The following is a 17,695-nucleotide window of genomic DNA, read 5'->3' as shown; positions in this document are numbered from 1 at the left end:
GGAAAAACTCCTTTAGGTACCTTGGACTAGACATCTACCATGACCTGAAACAGGAAGACACATATACAACACCATAAAAATGATGGAAGTGCTAGTACAATCAATGAAATTTTGAGGGAAGTTATCTCTGTCAGTAAAGGGGAGAGCAGTGCTATTAAAAATGGTGGCCCTGCCCAGGATGCTACATTGCTTTGGGAACGTCCCATACAACGTCCCAAGGCAATTCTTTACAAGACTCAAAAAAGAGTGCAGAAGCTTTCTATGGCAGGGCGATAGACACAGGGTGGCACTCAGCACTCTGCCGAGACATTATGAAAAAGGGGGGTTGAGGATTCCAAATTACGAACTATACTACCCGGCATGCCAGATGCAATATGGGGTGGGGTGGCTAGCAGATGACCTCACAGTAGACTCAGCACTCCTACAGCCAGCAATTCAACATCTATACCTGAAAGACGTAGTATGGGTTACCCCACCAGAACCACATGGATATCCACAACTAGTGAAACTGGGCATGCAAATATGGCGTAGAACTTGTAAAAGACTTGAGATCAAATATCCGCTATCACCTCATGTACCCCTAGCAGCAGTAATGACGGATAGTAGAGGACTGAGGGCCAGTGTGCGTTTACACTTATAGTCTTGTGGGATCGTTACCATTGGGGACCTGAGGGGAGAAAGTACCTTATTAAAATGTCAAGAACTGCAGGAAATGACTGGAATACGTGGAGGGCAGTACCTCCTACACAGTTCTATAGTAAATACGATTGATGGCCATCATTTGGGGAGGATACAATAGGTAGCAAAGAAGTAGAAACAATAACACATATCTCAGAGGGTGGGCATACCATATCAAGGCTATACAATGTGCTAATAGAGCATCACTCCAGAGGAGAGTTGAGAACCAGGGCGAGATGGGAGTCAGAACTGGGAAAGACCTTTAGGGATATGGAATGGCTGAACGTAGCTAACTATCATAAAAAGGTCTCCAGAAATGCTGGATTGCAACTAACACAATTATATGTAATACAGAGAGCTAACCTGACTCAGGAAGTGATTGCCGGATTCAAAGGTGCAGGTAGACAGAGTTGTCCCAAATGCAAGGTCATAAACGCTGGAATGGTACATATGTTTTGGGAATGTTAACCTTTCCTGTCACTTCCTGATCTCTTCCCCTAATCAACAGTCACTTTTCACCTTATCTATAGACCACCCAGGTTCAACACCACTTTGACGGACTTGGTCACCACCATGTCTCTCGCGCATTTCCACAACATCTTCCTTGATAACTTCAACATTCCAGGCAACCCAGCAACCAAGTCAATGAAGGACGATCTCCACTGCCTAGTCGACATTCTTAACCACACACAGCACATGAAAGACCCAGCTCACAACAAAGGTAATAGCCTCAACCACATCACCGCCCTGCCCAACATTCATCAGAGTTCTCGAATCCCACTCGACTGGTCAGACCATCTGGTAATCCCCTTCGACAGGCGCACCACACCAGTCAAGCAAATGCATTGGAAACCCAGCAAACAAGCCTTCAGATAAGTCAAGCACTTCCCAGTGGAGACTCTTGCGGAAGACCTCGCCAAACTCCACTTCACATGGGCTGATCGATCTCTGATGAACCAATACTGTGACTCACTTCTCCCAGTAATCAACACCACCCTCACAACCAACATCAACCGCCATACCCCAGTGAAACACACCCTGAAGCCTAAACCTTCCACACCCTGGTACACAAGAACTCGCCCTCAACAAACAAACCATCAGAAAACAAGAAAATACTTGGTGAAAATCCTGCAGTGCATCCAGCCTCGCCCTTTTCATGGAACTCCATGCTACACGGAGGGGACTGCTGACCACTGCCAAGGCCAACTACTACAAAAACACCATAGCCAAAGTCAATAATGAAAGCAGAACCCACTTCAAAGCCATCAAGCCATGCATCAACCTCTTGCCCGACCCACGCATACTGCACTCCATCGAAAACTCCACTACTCTCAACTCTTTCTTCATCAACAAAGTCAGCATGATCCGCCAGCACATAGACACCAATGCTACAACTGATGTCACACTGCACATCCCACCTCACAAAACCACAACTACCTGGACAACTATCAAGCCACGCACTATGGAAGAACTCACTGCCACCCTAACATCCCTCAAGTCTACATTGTACAGAAACGACATCCTGTCTGCCTCCATAGTCCAGACCCTTCTGACTTAAGCACTCCTTCTGTACTTGACAATCATCAACAGCTCCCTAACACAAGGCCTACAATGCATCATAAGTAAGGACATGTACAGACTTTAACACCGCTGATGCATGAAGGAAAGAAATAGAAGACAGACCTTCTATGTCTATGCCCCAAGACTGTGGAACCTCCTCCCCTTCAACATCAGACTTGCCTGTGGCTTCTACAGTTCAGAAAGGAACTCAAGAACCTCCTCTTCAAGGATTGGATCCTCCCTAATAACTTTGTCCACACCCTCCACTCTCCACCCTACCTGATACTGGGTGATCTGGTCCCCACTGTTTCTTCTCCTTGGTTGCTTTAGAGATCCCTTGCTGACAAGTTGCCCGCCCTCTGCTTCCCTTTTAGCTCCTCACTCCCTTGTTTCTCTGATTCCCTCACCATTTTTTCCCCCTGTGATTGTAAAGCACTCTATTGCTTCCTGAAGCTAGGTCCGCACTCAATAAATACGGAAATATGTTTGCCAGTTTTTCAGGTTGATAAGATAATCAATTATCCCCTCCAGTAATAGCAGACCATTAACATGTCAGGGATTTCTGAATAGGGCAGGTCAATTCTTGTTAGCACTATGTTTAAAGGAACTTGTCTGTAGGGCAATTGCATTTCACTCTCCTGTAAATGAAGCCTACAGTTTCCTCTCTCACTGTCATTGACAAACAAATATCAAAAGGAAATCAGAAAATTGTCCTTTTTGTAGCCAAGTTCCCATTTCATTTTTTACACATAATATCCAAACTTGTTTCTTCATATCCTGTATTCACTAGTGATGAAACCTTTCTTCCCTGGGTCTTTAATTGTCATCACTAGCACTCTGTTGTATGAAACTTGCCTGCAGGGCAGCTGTATTTCACAGCCCTGTGTAACTGGTTCTATCTCAGTATCCCACCCATTGGAGCCCTTCCTCTAAAAGGACACACAAATAAGACGGACGCTTCTGACCTGGGATCCTAATTGCGAGTGAGGCTGTTTCAATTGAAAAGAAATGTCTTCAATCGTTTGCTGAACGTGAGGAGATAAGTATCTCTTCGTAGGTCCATCAGGAGTACATTCCAGGCACTAGCTAGTTTATAGTTCATAAACTTTGCCCCTAACTTCTCTAGAAGACTACACAGTGGGCGAATATAAACGTTGAAAAGGGCCGGGGACAGGCACGCTCCCTGTGGAACTCCAGAGGTGTATATTCTATCCATAGATGTGGCTTGACCCCAGCAGACCGTTGACTTTCTATTTGAGAGGAAAGATTCAATCCATCCAATAGACCCATTTGTTTTTTTATAGCTCTCCTGAACCCCCATGCCATACACCCCCAAGTTACCCCACCTTCCCACCGTGTCTTGTCCTCCTTACCCCATCTGCACCTACCCTACCCAGACCTCCATGTTCCGTCTCCTCAGCCTCCAGGCCACCTCCCACCAAGATTTCACTCCCTGGCTCCACAAACCATTTACCTGCTCTGACACCCTGGGCTTCCATCTTGCAGAACCTCTGCAGGCTCTACAGCCTGCCGACCCTCCTCTTTTGTTGCTGATTTCAGAGGGTAGTGTATCTTGGGTGGCGCCATTTAGTCGTGGTCCAGGACACGTGGTCTGAAGACCTGCAACGGTGTAACTCTATACTTAACTCTATACTTAACCTGCAACTTGGTCTCACAAATTGTTAAATGCCATTGAAATGAATGGATTAAAAAGAGAACAGTTCTTTTGGCAGAGTTTTCCCTTTTACACACCATAAAATGCAGATTCGTTTTTTGCTTTCTATGTCCGCTTTTTTTTTTTAAAAAAAAGTGTTCTTCCCTATAAATGAAATTCCCGTTTCAGCTTTACTATGACTCCCTGATGGAGAGCAATGTGCTCTTTTAAGCAAGTAGACAAATGAAGGCTTTTTTCAAACAATTATTTAAAAACACCTGCATTCTAAAAACAAGCACTCAATGAAAATATATGGTAAAAACGTACTGAACCAGTAAACCACTTGGGCCTAATGAGGTACCATTTAAGTTTCATACAGAGTTTGGAAGTCTCCTCCAGAAACTATTGCGGACCCTTGCTAATCTGACTGGTTTCTAAAGCAATAATGTAAGCTGGGATCCCCTTGAATGGTCCTCCTGCCAATTACAGGCTCTCATAAATATCAATGCAATGGTTTCAAATGCTTCTGGCTTCAACTTTGTATAGATTGCTCTACGAATTATTGATCCTGATCAGACCAGCTTACTGAAGTGGCTGTTTATAGTTCGGCTGTTATGTATACTGCCTATTTTCTCAAATGAGACCTGGCCCGCAGCCTGCTAACACCTCAGCATCAGGCAGGCCCAGTAGCAGTAGAAGGGACACCTCAATCAGTACAGAGGAAGTATTGAAGTACTACAGGAAATGACGAACACCAAGGTAGAAACTCTAAGAGACCAATAACAGATGACAAGGCCATGTAATGGCCCTGGACAATTCTGTACTGCAGGATATTCATTCACGGGCGGGGACCACGTTGAGAACCAAGTGTTGTGTGTTCATGTGTTCTATGACTGTACCAAATGAATAACTAGGCTCATGTGAGGGAATGTGAAGTAAAGACTCTGCGCTTAGAATATTTCAGTGGAATGAAGAGCCCCACAGGGCTGCTATTCCCTGCATGGGGTTGATGCTTGACGTGCCATTGCTATCAGGAGGAGGCGACTGGGAAATGCTGGTTCATGCGTCCACCTGCACCCCGTTATGAGTGTAATAACCAGTTTGGGAGAATGCTTTGCAGTCGCGGTTAGACAATCTGAAAACGGTTGGATAATCTTAAGTAAGGTGTGTACAGAAGACCGCTCTCCTTTGTCGGCCTCCTATTCAGACTGCATGCATCAGAGTACCCTCCTGCCTACCCAGAAGGAGTTTGTCAGGATGTGCTCCATTAAAACACTCAACTTGGATGTCAGAGTTGAAATTGGAAGCAGGCTCCCCAGTGCGTATTTCCAACTACTTACTACTTCCAGGGGCAAGTTATTAAGATACATTTGAAATTGTTATTTAGGTTTCAAAGTGCCAGAAGAATTAAGTATGGTTGTTTTGTGTGAGTCGATTTTACGTGGACCTGACTGATCTACGTTAAAACGGCGTTTTAAATGCCAGGTCTAAAACCGTGAATGCAATACGATTTTTTGTTCTATTTAAGATGATATAATAGGATAGGATATGATAGTTTTTTTATATTTTTATATATATATATATATAACACAATGTGTTTCAAAGCGCTTCAAGGCAAGGGAGGGAACAAAGGAAAATACAATGACATTCATACAGGCCATGAACAGTAAGGATGTGAAATTAACTGTCTTACTCGGCCTGACGACATTTCAGACAGTGCAAGAGCTAAGACATAGATAAGGAAGGGTGGGGGAGAGTGGGAAGGAAATGGAAACACACAGGCGACTACCGTACTAGGCCTGACAACATTTCTGGTAGGTGACCAAGATCCACTTGCACCTGCTCCCCATCTGCAAAAGAAAAAAGACTGGAGGGCTGGAATGCAAAGGGACCCCTCCCCGACCCCTCCTACTTTAATAAATAACCCAAACCACGTATCTTTTTTTCCGTCTGAATTCGTTGTTTTACCATCAAGGTTTTCTAAGTCGCAGTAATTTTCTTTGATGTTTTGTAGTGATACCGACCTGACTAAGAGCTTTAGAAAGGATAACTTATTTGTATATTTTGGCAGTTCTCAACTGGCCAAGAAGGCTGCAGGGCAAGTTTCTCCTTAAGGGTCTCTATGCTCTTAATCTCAGAGCAAAGGCCACAGTTGTGACGTTTCAGAGGCACATTCCCTGGGATGTGATTAACAAAGCAGCCATTTTAGCTTCTGCCTCAGCCTTTTTCAAGCATATTAACATTAGTTCTTGGTCAGATACCAAGTTTGGGCCATAGCATTCTATGAGTAATTGTAGCTAGAAAACAAAGCTAATTGTGCCCCAATAATGGAAGACGTACAGGTGCTTTTTAGGAAGATGAAGTGCCGTCGTTGTCTGATGCATTGAGAGGATTACTCTTTCAAAATGTGCTGCCAGCATTTGCCAGTGCTAATCCCTGCACATACCTTTAGAAGATTTAAAAAAAGGTAAGTTGCAGTATGTTTGGGTAAGAAATCCAGAGTGGCAAGAATCGTGTTGTACATGCCCTTCGGGCTAAACTAGTAGGAACAATTACATGTTTTCAGCTAATCTGTGATTAGTTCTCGAAACTATTTTTTTGGGAGTACCAATAAAAGACCCATTCAATCAAGCACCAGCCTTGCGTGCTTGGTTTGCTGTGTGATTTATGAACAGTCACTTAACTACCCAGCACAGTTTTAGCCTCAGCAGGACATGGTTCATAAAGACAGGTAAGCACCTACCACATTTATTGAATAACTCATCAGACCTTTTGATATCCTTCTGGCCCACCTTATTATGATACATGTCTAAAGATTGCCCAGAGCTAGGATGGCCAGTGAGATTTAGAGCTGTAAAGCGTTTCACATGTATCCATTTTTAAGCAAGATGTATAAAAGAAGAGACTAAGTTTCTCTTGAATGTACTTGATCAGCGCTTAATAAAATATTAGGGATGTTTAAGTGCTAAAAAAAAAGGTTCCAAATCCTCCCGTTATGAAAGAATTTGGTTTACTTTTAGCTAATGCATTAAGACATTTTCAATAAAAAATTAAGATCTCTCATTTAGAGAAAATGTAACACATCATATAACTTGCAAAGATTGATTTCAGCTGTGATGTCCCAAAACTCTTGCTTTATTCCTTAACCCAGGCTTATCTTCCTTGCAGAATTGAAACCCTTGGTCAGATCGATAAGCGAGACAGCATTGGCGTGTGTGTAGAACAGCTCATCGGATGCGAATCCTTGCAGCGGGATAAGGCAGTGTGCATTAGTATGAATGGTAAGAAAACACTTGGTGTATTTAACTTTTTGCAGCTATTGCATTACACACCCCATTAGGCCTGTTGAAACTCTTTGTGAGTTGAAGATAAAAAAATAAAAAAGCCAAACAAAAAAAAGGATGACTTAGAAGTCATTGCAAGGTGAAAAAATGAAAACTTAGCCAAACAAACCTTTCCAATGTTGCATCATTGCATTACATTTATCGGGGTTGTTCTGCAGTGCTTGGAACCGATAGTGTTTTTCATCGCTTGACACTATATAATGATTTCTTTCCTAAGAACAATTGTGCCAAAATTCCCTGCTCATCAGGAGCACAACTGACTTCATTATGGAACTAGAAAGTTATATTTTGTAGAAATTGAGTTGGCCTTAGTGCTGGTGGATGTTTTAATGCAGTATACAAACGTATGACGATGAGCGCATAAAGAATTTTGGGCAACTCAATACTAAATTTGTGTTGACTGGGGTTCATTATGAAACTACTGCTTAGGTGAGTCATGGTGGATACCATAGAATAGCACAGTAAAAAAGGTAGCAGTGGCATGGCGACTTCAGTGGATGTTCCTTGACCACAAAACTAAGTCTAGGATCCTAGAAAACCTTTTGGAACAAAATGTTTAGGGCTACTATAAAATGGGACAGCAGAATCCCCTAAAAATTGAATTCCGCCATAACAATCATTACAACAGTGTGTGATTGTTAGGAAGATGTATCATTTTTATGCTTCATCCACTCTCCTAGTGAGATCCCCAGCACTTTTTGCTGGACTTCTGGATCTTTTTCTTTCTATCCTGAAGGAGTGAAGCCTTTTTCCACTCATTCTTTCTTATGGGCTCAGTCTTTTGGAACTCTGTTCTTTGTTTTAACTTTACTATGAAGTCTACATTCCTCCATATCTTTTAAGGCATCTGTGTTTTACTTTTGCAGCACACAGCTCCTTATGGGCAGTGTTGCTGGGAACCCTTTGGGTTCTCTTTTGAGATTCTTTCTTTATGCTTGAGGAACTATAGTTCTTGATGATAGAGGGATACTTTGTAACCCTCTCAAAACTTTTTACTATGAAAGATTGGTACACACCACCTTATGTGAGGTGCAACATTGGATACCTACTATCCCCCTCCTCTCTGCTCCTGTGCCGTTTTAGTCACATAATCATTCTTTTATAACACGCTTAATACCAGTGTGTGGTTTCTAAGCACAGTATGGAGATTTGAACCTGTGTTGCGCTGCATTGTCTTGCTTCCAAGACAAACGTGTTGCCCCTGAGCTATCGTTCGACAACCCTCTGGTTATGGCTGGTGACAGTGGATTTGTTCTACCAACTGTTGTACTATTTCTTACCGCAGACAGGGTTCACAGTCAAGGATGTGCACAATAGTGGCACCTAAGTACTAACTTGCTGCCTCCCTTCTTTTTTCGCCATTTCTAGCGTGGTTGTCTTTTGTTAGCCCTTCTTCTACCATTCTACCCTGCTCATTGTCTGCCTGAGTGCCTGAATAGATCCGGCTCCCACTGGGGAGGTCTGGCTGTCCTGATTGGAAAGCCACCCGCCACTGTCTGTAAACTGCTGAGAGAGATTGCAGAGGAGTGTGCTGAAACTGATTAAAAGATGAGGTTTCTGACGTGAAAGGCAAGTCAATCACAGGAAACTGAAGTAACCGAAGAAGAAGACGACTAGAGATGCCTGCAGACCCTTTCCAATACCGTGAAGCGACCATTACTGTCCTGACCCTGTTTTCAATCTGACAGAGGAACTCCGAAGAGGACGACTCCTTCCCTTTGACTGGTGGGAACAACCAGTCCTGAGACAAACTACAATCTGAGCCATCTCCTGAGGTGCTATGCCTCTCCATAGCTGCAGACCGCGAATACCAGGAGACCTCAGACCCAATTGCAGTGCATCGTCTTTGAAAGGCTGAATCCGTCCAAGTTTTTGCTGGGCTCCAGGTGAACCTCCAGAGACATGATCCGACTCATCCCATTCCCCTCATCGGAGTGCAGGACTCCAGGAATCGAAGAAGAGTGACAGGGTGAATCGTGCCCATTGGTGATGCTGCAGGAAAAAGGCGCCAAAACCGCCGACTGACCAGAGAAGCCAGAGGTCCTCCCCCGAGACTGCTGCTGAGAGATCCCATCCATTGCCCTGCCTTTCGTCACCAGACCAAGGAATCCGGAGGTCGGGTCCAGCGCTGCTACATCGAGGAGAATCCAGCCACAAACAATTAGTCGAATGGTTTTTGTCCTCACTCATATTCCTCATGTTATGATATTCGTATCCGCCAGCTTCGCTGCTTCGTAAAAAACATTCTCGGCAGAGGGTGCTGTGCACAAGATCTTGGAGTCTGTCCCTCGACGGGCTCCCTACCGTGTCGATGTCACCATCAGTATAAGTAGCTTGTGCCGCACCCGTTGGCTTCAGTTCCGTTTTTCCGATTGCTTCGCTCTCGTGAACGGCGCGCTTTGAAATTTTCTTCAAGAAAATGTTGTCGTCTTCCACCCCTTCTACTCCCAAGACGGGGTTCAAAAAATGTATTGACTGCGGATCAAAAATGCCGATTACAGACCCTCACTGCGTTTGTCTTTGGTGCCTGGGTTCAGACCATCGAACCGGCGACTGTGGCTCCTGTCAGTCGATGACGGAGAAGGCCCTTCATGAGAGAAAAGGTAAACTGGCGGTGGGGCGGGAAGCTTCCAAGGCCTCTTCGTAGGCCTCGTCAAAAAAATATAAAAAGTCGAGCAATTCGAAGGAATCGGATCGCCGTAAAAATTCTAAGAGGTCTCGATCACTAGTAGATTGAGACGTTCTTCATCTTCTTCATCAAAGAAGGTTAAAAGGAGAAATAGATCTCCCTCCTCTTCCTCTGATACGTCTACCGAATTGGTAAGATGTCCAACTAAATCCGATTCCCCAAGAAAATGGGATGAATTTAGAAGGAAGATGATGGTCTTTGAGAATGCGAGCTCGACCCCCTCAAAGAAACCTCAAAAGAGCCAGACCATGGTCGCTCCGTTGGACGACACAGGGAAGTCAGGAACTACTGTGGAAAGAGCCAGTAGTAAAGGTTAACATCGAAAATCTTGAGTCAACGTCAAATCGTCGAAGACTCCTTGAGAATCGGGTGTTTCCCTGATGCCGACAAAAAAACATAAATTGTCGAAGCCCTCGACGACTTAGTCGACACCATCAGCGAAGACGTCATCGGTGCCTTCAAAGATTCTTTCGATACCATCGAAGATTCCTTTGATTCCTTCGACCCAAATTCAAGCACAGGAAAGGAGATTTAATCCTTTACCTAAGTCCGACTTCTTTAAGTCTATGTCTTTTATATTTGTAGAAATTGCCTCAGAAGAAGAAGTTTCTCTTTTTGGAGAGCAATATGGTACCAGAGAGGTTCCAGAAGAATTAATCGATCCAGAATGGAAAATGAGAGACCTGTGTGACACCCTTCACTCTGCTAGTGGCATTGATACGTCACCAGAGCTAAAGTTTGCAAAACCTGACCCTGTAGAACATGCCGATTGAGGATAAGATCCCTTCAATGGGCCCTCAAGACTCAGTGGTCCCAGAATCCCTTCAATGACTCAAGACTCAGTGGTCCCAGTTCTCTGGGAATTTATCAGATCTTCTGCAAGTTCCAAGCACAGTTGCTCAAGACCTTCTTTGGTGGGCTTGCAACGACAACATTCTCAAGGGAGAATCTTTTTGGCAACCATGGCCGGAGATAACTGTAGTGACGGATGCCTCACTCACGGGGTGGGGAGCCCACACCAACGATCTGACAATAAGCGGTCGTTGGTCTCCCATCGGAGTCCAAACTACACATCAACCTGTTGGAGCTGAGGGCAATCAGACTAGCGCTGAAGGCCTTCCTGCCCTCTGTATAGGGAAAGAATGTCTTGGTAATGACGGACAACACGGTGACCATGTACTACCTCAACAAGAGATGAGGCGTAGGGTCACTACCACTGTGCAGAGAGGCAATGCAGCTCTGGTTCTGGGCAATACGAGAAGGAATCTCTCTGTCAGTAGTTCACCTAGCCGGAGAGCAGAACATGGCGGCAGACGCTCTGAGCAGGCAGAGCACAGTGTCCCACGAGTGGGAACTAGCTCAGGAAGTCCTTCAAGAGATATTCACCCTTTGGGGAACCCCTCAAGTGGATCTGTTCGTGAGCAGGGTCAACCGGAAGCGCGACTAGTACTGCTCAAGGAAATTTCCTGTGGGAGGAGCTCTAGGTGACGCGTTTGTGGTGGACTGGAAGTTTCACTGTACGCTTTTCCGCCTGTCCCCGTGAGTGCTCGCGGAATCAGGAGGTTGATAAAGTTTAGGAGAACCATGATCCTAATTGCCCCGGATTAGGCCAGGAGGACATGGTACCCGGACCTTCTGGACATGTCCATCTGCCCTCCAATATGTCTTCCGCAAAGAGGATCTTCTCTCGCAAGAGAAAGGTCGGGTTCTCCATCCAGAGGTCAAGGCACTCAACCCTTATGCATGGTTTCTGAGAGATTGAGCAACAAGGATTGGCCAGCAACTAAATCCCTGTACTGGTGTCATTGGAATAAATTTAGTATCTGGTGCAGGGATAAGAATTATGGACCCTTTTCAATGTGGCACCCCAATGGTGCTTTCTTTCCTATTGCATCTAGCCAATCTGGGGCTCCAGATCGGGACAATTAAAGGATATCTGGCTGCGCTGTCCATTTTCAAGTGCTCCTCGGAAGAGGTTTCCTACTTCAAAATTCCATTAATCATTCAATTTTTGAAAGGGCTTACTAATGCGTACCCTCCAATCCCTTTTCATGTCCCAATTTGGGATTTAAATCTGGTACTTAAGTTTCAAACTTGTGTACCTTTTGAGCCTCTGCACTCCTGTCCCTTGAGGCTTCTAACATTAAAAACTGTCCTTCTTGTGGCCTTAACGTCAGCCCGCAGGGTTAGTGAGTTACAGGCTCTCTCATGCAAACCCTTGTATACTACTTTTTACAAGAACAGTTCTTGGGGTTAAACCCTCTTTCTTACCAAAAGTATTTTCTGACTTTCACTTTTCACAAAAAATCATATTACCAACATTCTACCCACCTCCTCATTTGCACAAAGAAGAGGAGAGATTGCATAGACTGGACCCTAAAAGTGTTCTCAGTTTTTACATTTCAAGAATCTCAAAATTGACTCAGGATGACCAACTTTTTGTAGGTTATACTGGCCATAAATTGGGATTATGGGTGACAAAACAGGCCATAACCCGCTGGATCATTTTGGCTATAATTGAGTGCTACAGATTGGCAGGAAAGGACCCACCAGATGGGATTCGAGCCCATTCCACTAGGGGGATGGCTACTTCAGCGGCTCTGAAGAGAGGAGTCCCTGCAGCAGATATTTGTTCAGCTGCAACATGGGCATCAATGCATACCTCCATCAAGCATTATTGCTTAGATGATGCTTCTTCCAATGAAGGTTTATTTGTCAAAGCGGTACTCCATTCCGTCATGACAAAAATAATTAGTACTCCCACCTCCAAGATTACCACTGCTATGGGGGGTCTATCATAAGATGAGGAATACGTGGGAGGACACAATCCATTCAAAGAACAAGCTACACGAAGGGTCTTTCAGTCATGAGGCATGCCTGGGTGTTCCTCGAATATTTCCTCAAAAAAACAGAACTGAAGCCAACGGGCGTGGCACAAGCTACTTATACTGATGGTGATGTTGACACGGTACGGAGCCCGTCAAGGGACATCGACGCCACGACCTCGTGCATAGCGCCCTTTACCGAGAATTTTTTTTCCAAAGCAGCGAAGCTGGCGGATACGAATATCATAAGATGAGGAATACGTGGGAGGAACATCCAGTCGAAAGAACGTTACAGTTGGTGAGTAACTTGTTCTTCTAACCAGAAGTACTGTGGGGTGAATTTGATCCAAGAAGTCGGTCCAGAGCATTGCAGTGCACGTAGAGGTGTCCAGGGTGTCCACTCTTACCTCTGACCCAAACTGTCAGCTTGTGTCCCTTTTGCGAGTCCTTAAACAGTCCTTTCCACGTTTTGTCAATTCTTCTAGCATCTTGAAATAGAGACTGAAAGTATACACAGGCACCTTTACTATTCTGCGGCTTCGTGAGATTTTGAGTCCTCTCCAAAAAGACTTTTCCAGATAGTTAGGGATCGAACTTTAAAAGTGTTAACTTAAGCTAAAACTGCCTCTAGAAACGTAAGCTTTGCTACTGTTTGCCTCACCAGCTGTCTTCCTTCCAAAAAGACATTGGGCCTCATTACGAGTTGGGCGGTCTTCTGGTGGTAAATCCGCTGGAATATCGCCCAGCTGAATTATTGTTACCACTACTTGGTCTGGCGGAATTACCGTCGGATTACAAGTGGCGGTGGTGGTGTAAATCCCCATTTTTTATGGGGCTTTTCTGGCAGAATTACTGCTGCAGTAATTTTGCCGGTTTTTCTGTGGTTAGTCGTAGGATTTACCTCCAGCTTTTTGCTGGAGGTAAATCCTCTACTCCAGGGCCATACTTGTAGTGTGGCGGAGCGGGAATATTGGCGGTAATTCCGTCAACCCATTACCATTAATGAGTGTTAGGGAGAATTCTCTGTAAAGGCTAATTTCCCAAACCTAGTGAGTCCCCCAGCAGCTTTGCCGGATTTTTGGGGTTTATTTTCTTCTCCTGCTAAGAGTGAGACTCTTTTTCTCCCACTCTTAGACATGATTTGAGATATCCTTTGACTTTGTAATGTGTTTTATGGGCTATGAGGTCTTTTACTCCATAGGGTTTCATGCATTTTTGGTAAGTGTGTTACACAGCACCCTCAGTGCAGAAACACAGGGGTGTCATAGTGACCCCCAAACATAAACTCCATACCCTGGGACTGACTCCTGTCTCCCAGGGCATGTAAAGTCACCATTGACTTTACTAGTCTTAAATTGTGAACAGAACCAGTACAAACCATCATATTGTGGAAGTACTGGTAGGGGTAATTAGATTTCCCCAGGGTCTGTTTTTCTAGGGGGCACTGTGCAGTCCCCCCTCGTCGAGTTTCTGGCTGGTGGCTGTGGTTACCACGCGAAATATTCCACCGTAATATTTCCTATGGGATTTTCCCATTCATTTTAAACGCACCACTTTTTGGTGCAATGTTAAAGATACTGCCGGGTTATTTATTTAATATTTATTCCCCGGTTGGGTCTTTTTGCCAGGACTCGGTTTTAAAATGCGTTTGTGTTCGCCTCTGTAACTCCAACCCAAGTCGGGCCCTTTGTTCCACTTTTTGGCAGGCTTCTGCACAGAAGCCTCCAAAAGTGGTGCCACTCTGTCTGGGTCTACAGGACGTGTGGGAGGGGGGTTTAGGCACCCTGGACTGAGTTGCCTCGGCAACTCAAGTCGCACTCTTGTGTGATTGGCCCAGTGGTGAGCCGCCCGGCTCACCACTTAGCATGTTTGAGTGACAGCTAGGACTGATGAATGGGGGTTTTCTGCATAAAAGCAGGGCTTTGGGGACTGGAACTTCAGAAGTCGCCACAGGACCAAAGAATCTGAAGAGGGAGAAGCTGAGCCGACCTGCAACGACACCACCGGTGGAGCCCTGCTGAACCGTCTCACCACTTCCCAACGACAGAGAAGATCTTCATCCCGGAGAGTCTTCTTCCTCTGAACTGGTGGGGGTAACCAGTTTGCCCTCTTTTCGCCTTCCTGGATCGTCTCGTGGTCGAATAGCCCGTGCCAAGCACCCCAGCGGCCGGATAGTTGGTATTGTGTATTTTCCTAATTCTGCCTTTTTCCTTCCCTTTTTAAATAACCTATTGGAGTGCCATCTTAGGTTAAGCGCTCACCTCTGTCTGAAAATAAGTGGTGTTTTAAATAAGACTTGTCCAATAAGTAATCAGGAATGTATATATATTGATAGTGACAGTGGTTTGAACTTGCTTGCCATATGAGTGTTAGTGTATCTTCACAAGTGTGTTTTAAATAAATAATTATATACTTTTATACCAAAGCTCTGGTCAGTGTTTGCTTGTGCTACTGTGTCTTTGTACCTATTTTGTATTCTCTATATACTGTCTAACTCTTCTTGAGAGAAGTCTGGCTGCTCAGCCACAGCTACCAGGTAAATCTGGGTGGTACAGACTGCTACCAATTGGGTTTACTGCCAACACCTGTAGTCCTAAGCCTTTTGCAGTGGTCCCTAAGGGAACTGCACAGGTTTCTGCCTAACACTGAGGCCTATTATCTTATGTGGTTTTGCTAACTAAATAGAATTACTGTACATATTTGTCTGTGCGCGAGTGTGCAGTATTACCGGTACTATGGTAGAACTGTCATTAGTGTCAAACTCTGTAACAGTTGTAACCGCAAGCAACTACAAACTAAGCACTGGCCTTTAAAAAGTTTTCCAATGTATATTGGTTGAATTAAATAAGTATTTGAAGACATTTCTTGTGTAAATATAATAAATCTATATTTTATATAAATGCATGGGTGTAAGTGTTTCTTTGATCTGCTTTACCTACTGGGTTCAGTGTGCTTAACTACAGCTCACATCTTCCTCTTATGATAAGCCTGGCTGCTGTGCCACTCTACCAAGGTTCCATGAGTAGAACAGACTGATACTAAGAGTTGGGGACCTCTATATCATTGGGATCGTTTTATGAAGTCCTCAAGTGACTTTAGGAAAACGCCCCTATCTTCCTGGGGGGGAAGCCCCTTCCCATGAGGCCAAGGAGGTAAGGCTGCTACACGATAGTCCCCCTGGCGGTGGTACTCAGCTGGAGGATTGGGAAGGGATGATCCTCCCCCTATGGGACCAGGGACGACTATCTCGGGAGAATGTAGTATTCTAACTCCCACCACCCACCCCCTACTCCTTCACTCCCACCTTCTCCATCCTTTCCCTCCTCTCCTATGTATTTCTGTTGTGCCACAGAAGTAAGTGACACTGAGATGAGGAGGAATAGACAGGAGTTAAAGAACTCAGTAAGAGCAACCACCGGGATGAGGAAGAAGTGCAGAGCAATAAAGAACACTCTGCGGAACCAACACAAGTATTCTAGATACTCTACACCCAATATGGGCAGACGAGTAAATATAAGGGAAGAAGGACTAACCAGAGAGAGAGATAGATAGCACAGGGGCTACGCACTGGTCTTGGAAGCAGACTACGTTTGAATCCCGGATCCGCGCTTAGAAACCAAACTCCGGTACGGTATTAGGCACGTTAGAAAAAAGCAATTAAATAAATCCTACCAGGAAGGGCCAGGAAGTCATCCGGCCTGGTGTGGAGAGGAGACCGCTAACCAGGACGCGAAGACCTCTCCAGAGGCGTCTCGATCCGGTCTGCAGTCGGCAGACTGAAGGAAGAGTGGAAAGGAAGGAGGCCAGATGTAAGCAAGCCCCAAACCAGGGGGTGATGGAGAGAGCCTCCAGCCACCCAGCCTTCCTTGCTGCGGAGCCGCCGCAGAAAGAACCATTCTAGTGAGAGGGTGAGAGAACACGGGAAAGTATACAGAGCTGCTGGAGCAGTCCGGACCAGCAGAGCGGGAGCAGTTGTGGAGAGAGCCTCCAGCCGTCCCTCTGGCACTGCTTCAGAGCCACCGCACGGAGCATAGAGCCTTTGAGAATGAGAGAGAGAGAGGGCACAGGAACCTGAACCAAGCTGTTGGAATGCTCCGCCCATCCAGAGGAAACCAGCGTTGAACCCGAAGGTACCGGGTTTGTTGGGGAAACCTGAGAAGCAGGGTCTTGGACCCATATCTATGTACTGAGAATGTCTTAAGTACATTCAGTCATAGGAATACCTGGCAGGGTAGTGAACAAGCTGTATGAGTAAGGAAGAGAAGCGCAATCCCTCTTCTTCATTGCAGTACCTGGAAGGGAAGCAAACCACTTCTGCCAACCGGGGTCTGGGACCCGCATCTAAAATTAGAAGCCTGAGAAAGGCCAGAGGAAGGGAGACATTTCCCCTTCAGTGTTGCACCTGAAACGACATTCCCCCATCAGTTGAGATTGAACTGTAACTTCAAAGAACCTTCCATTTCGAAAACTTGGAGGATAAGGAAACATTCCCTCAAGTATCCTGTCACACGTTGAGGAACTTTATTTCATTATCTTGAGGAAGGAAGCCATTCCTTTGGACCAAGGAGACTCACTTTTCTTTAGTATAATTTGAAGTGTAGGGGACAGAGATATGGTTCTGACATAGGACTGTGGGCTTTTGATTTGGACATCCTTACAGGTTCTGTAGTAATTGTAGTTGAGGGAGGGAATCCCCCCTTAGAGTTAGGGCAAAATAGGGTTTTCCTTTAGTTTTCATTCATAAATAAAAGTCTTTACCAACCACCATGTCCCCACTCTGTCGTACTTCTGTACCCTTACAAGAGCTACAAATTATTAAGTGTAACAAAGTTAAGCACATCAAGTTCTCCAGCATTGGATCTTTCATGTATTCACATGCTTTGAATATTCCCCATCAGGCTGAGAATCCTCGGTAACCTCAGTTTTGCAATATACACGGGAAGGC

The 17,695-nt window shown here is 45.0% G+C and overlaps 1 protein-coding gene across 1 annotated transcript in view; it reads left to right on the top strand.

Moving 5' to 3' along the window:
• CRLF3 (cytokine receptor like factor 3) overlaps positions 1-17,695 on the top strand; it is a 637,760-nt gene that overhangs the window by 604,628 nt on the left and 15,437 nt on the right. The window contains exon 7 of the mRNA XM_069654959.1: positions 7,061-7,173. Coding sequence (XP_069511060.1) covers positions 7,061-7,173 — 113 coding nt within the window. The remainder of the gene's footprint in view (positions 1-7,060; positions 7,174-17,695) is intronic.

This window comes from Ambystoma mexicanum, chromosome 3q, assembly GCF_040938575.1.
Source record: "Ambystoma mexicanum isolate Mex_15411 chromosome 3q, UKY_AmexF1_1, whole genome shotgun sequence".
Classification (NCBI taxonomy): domain Eukaryota; kingdom Metazoa; phylum Chordata; class Amphibia; order Caudata; family Ambystomatidae; genus Ambystoma; species Ambystoma mexicanum.
This window is presented reverse-complemented; position numbering and strand designations above follow the sequence as displayed.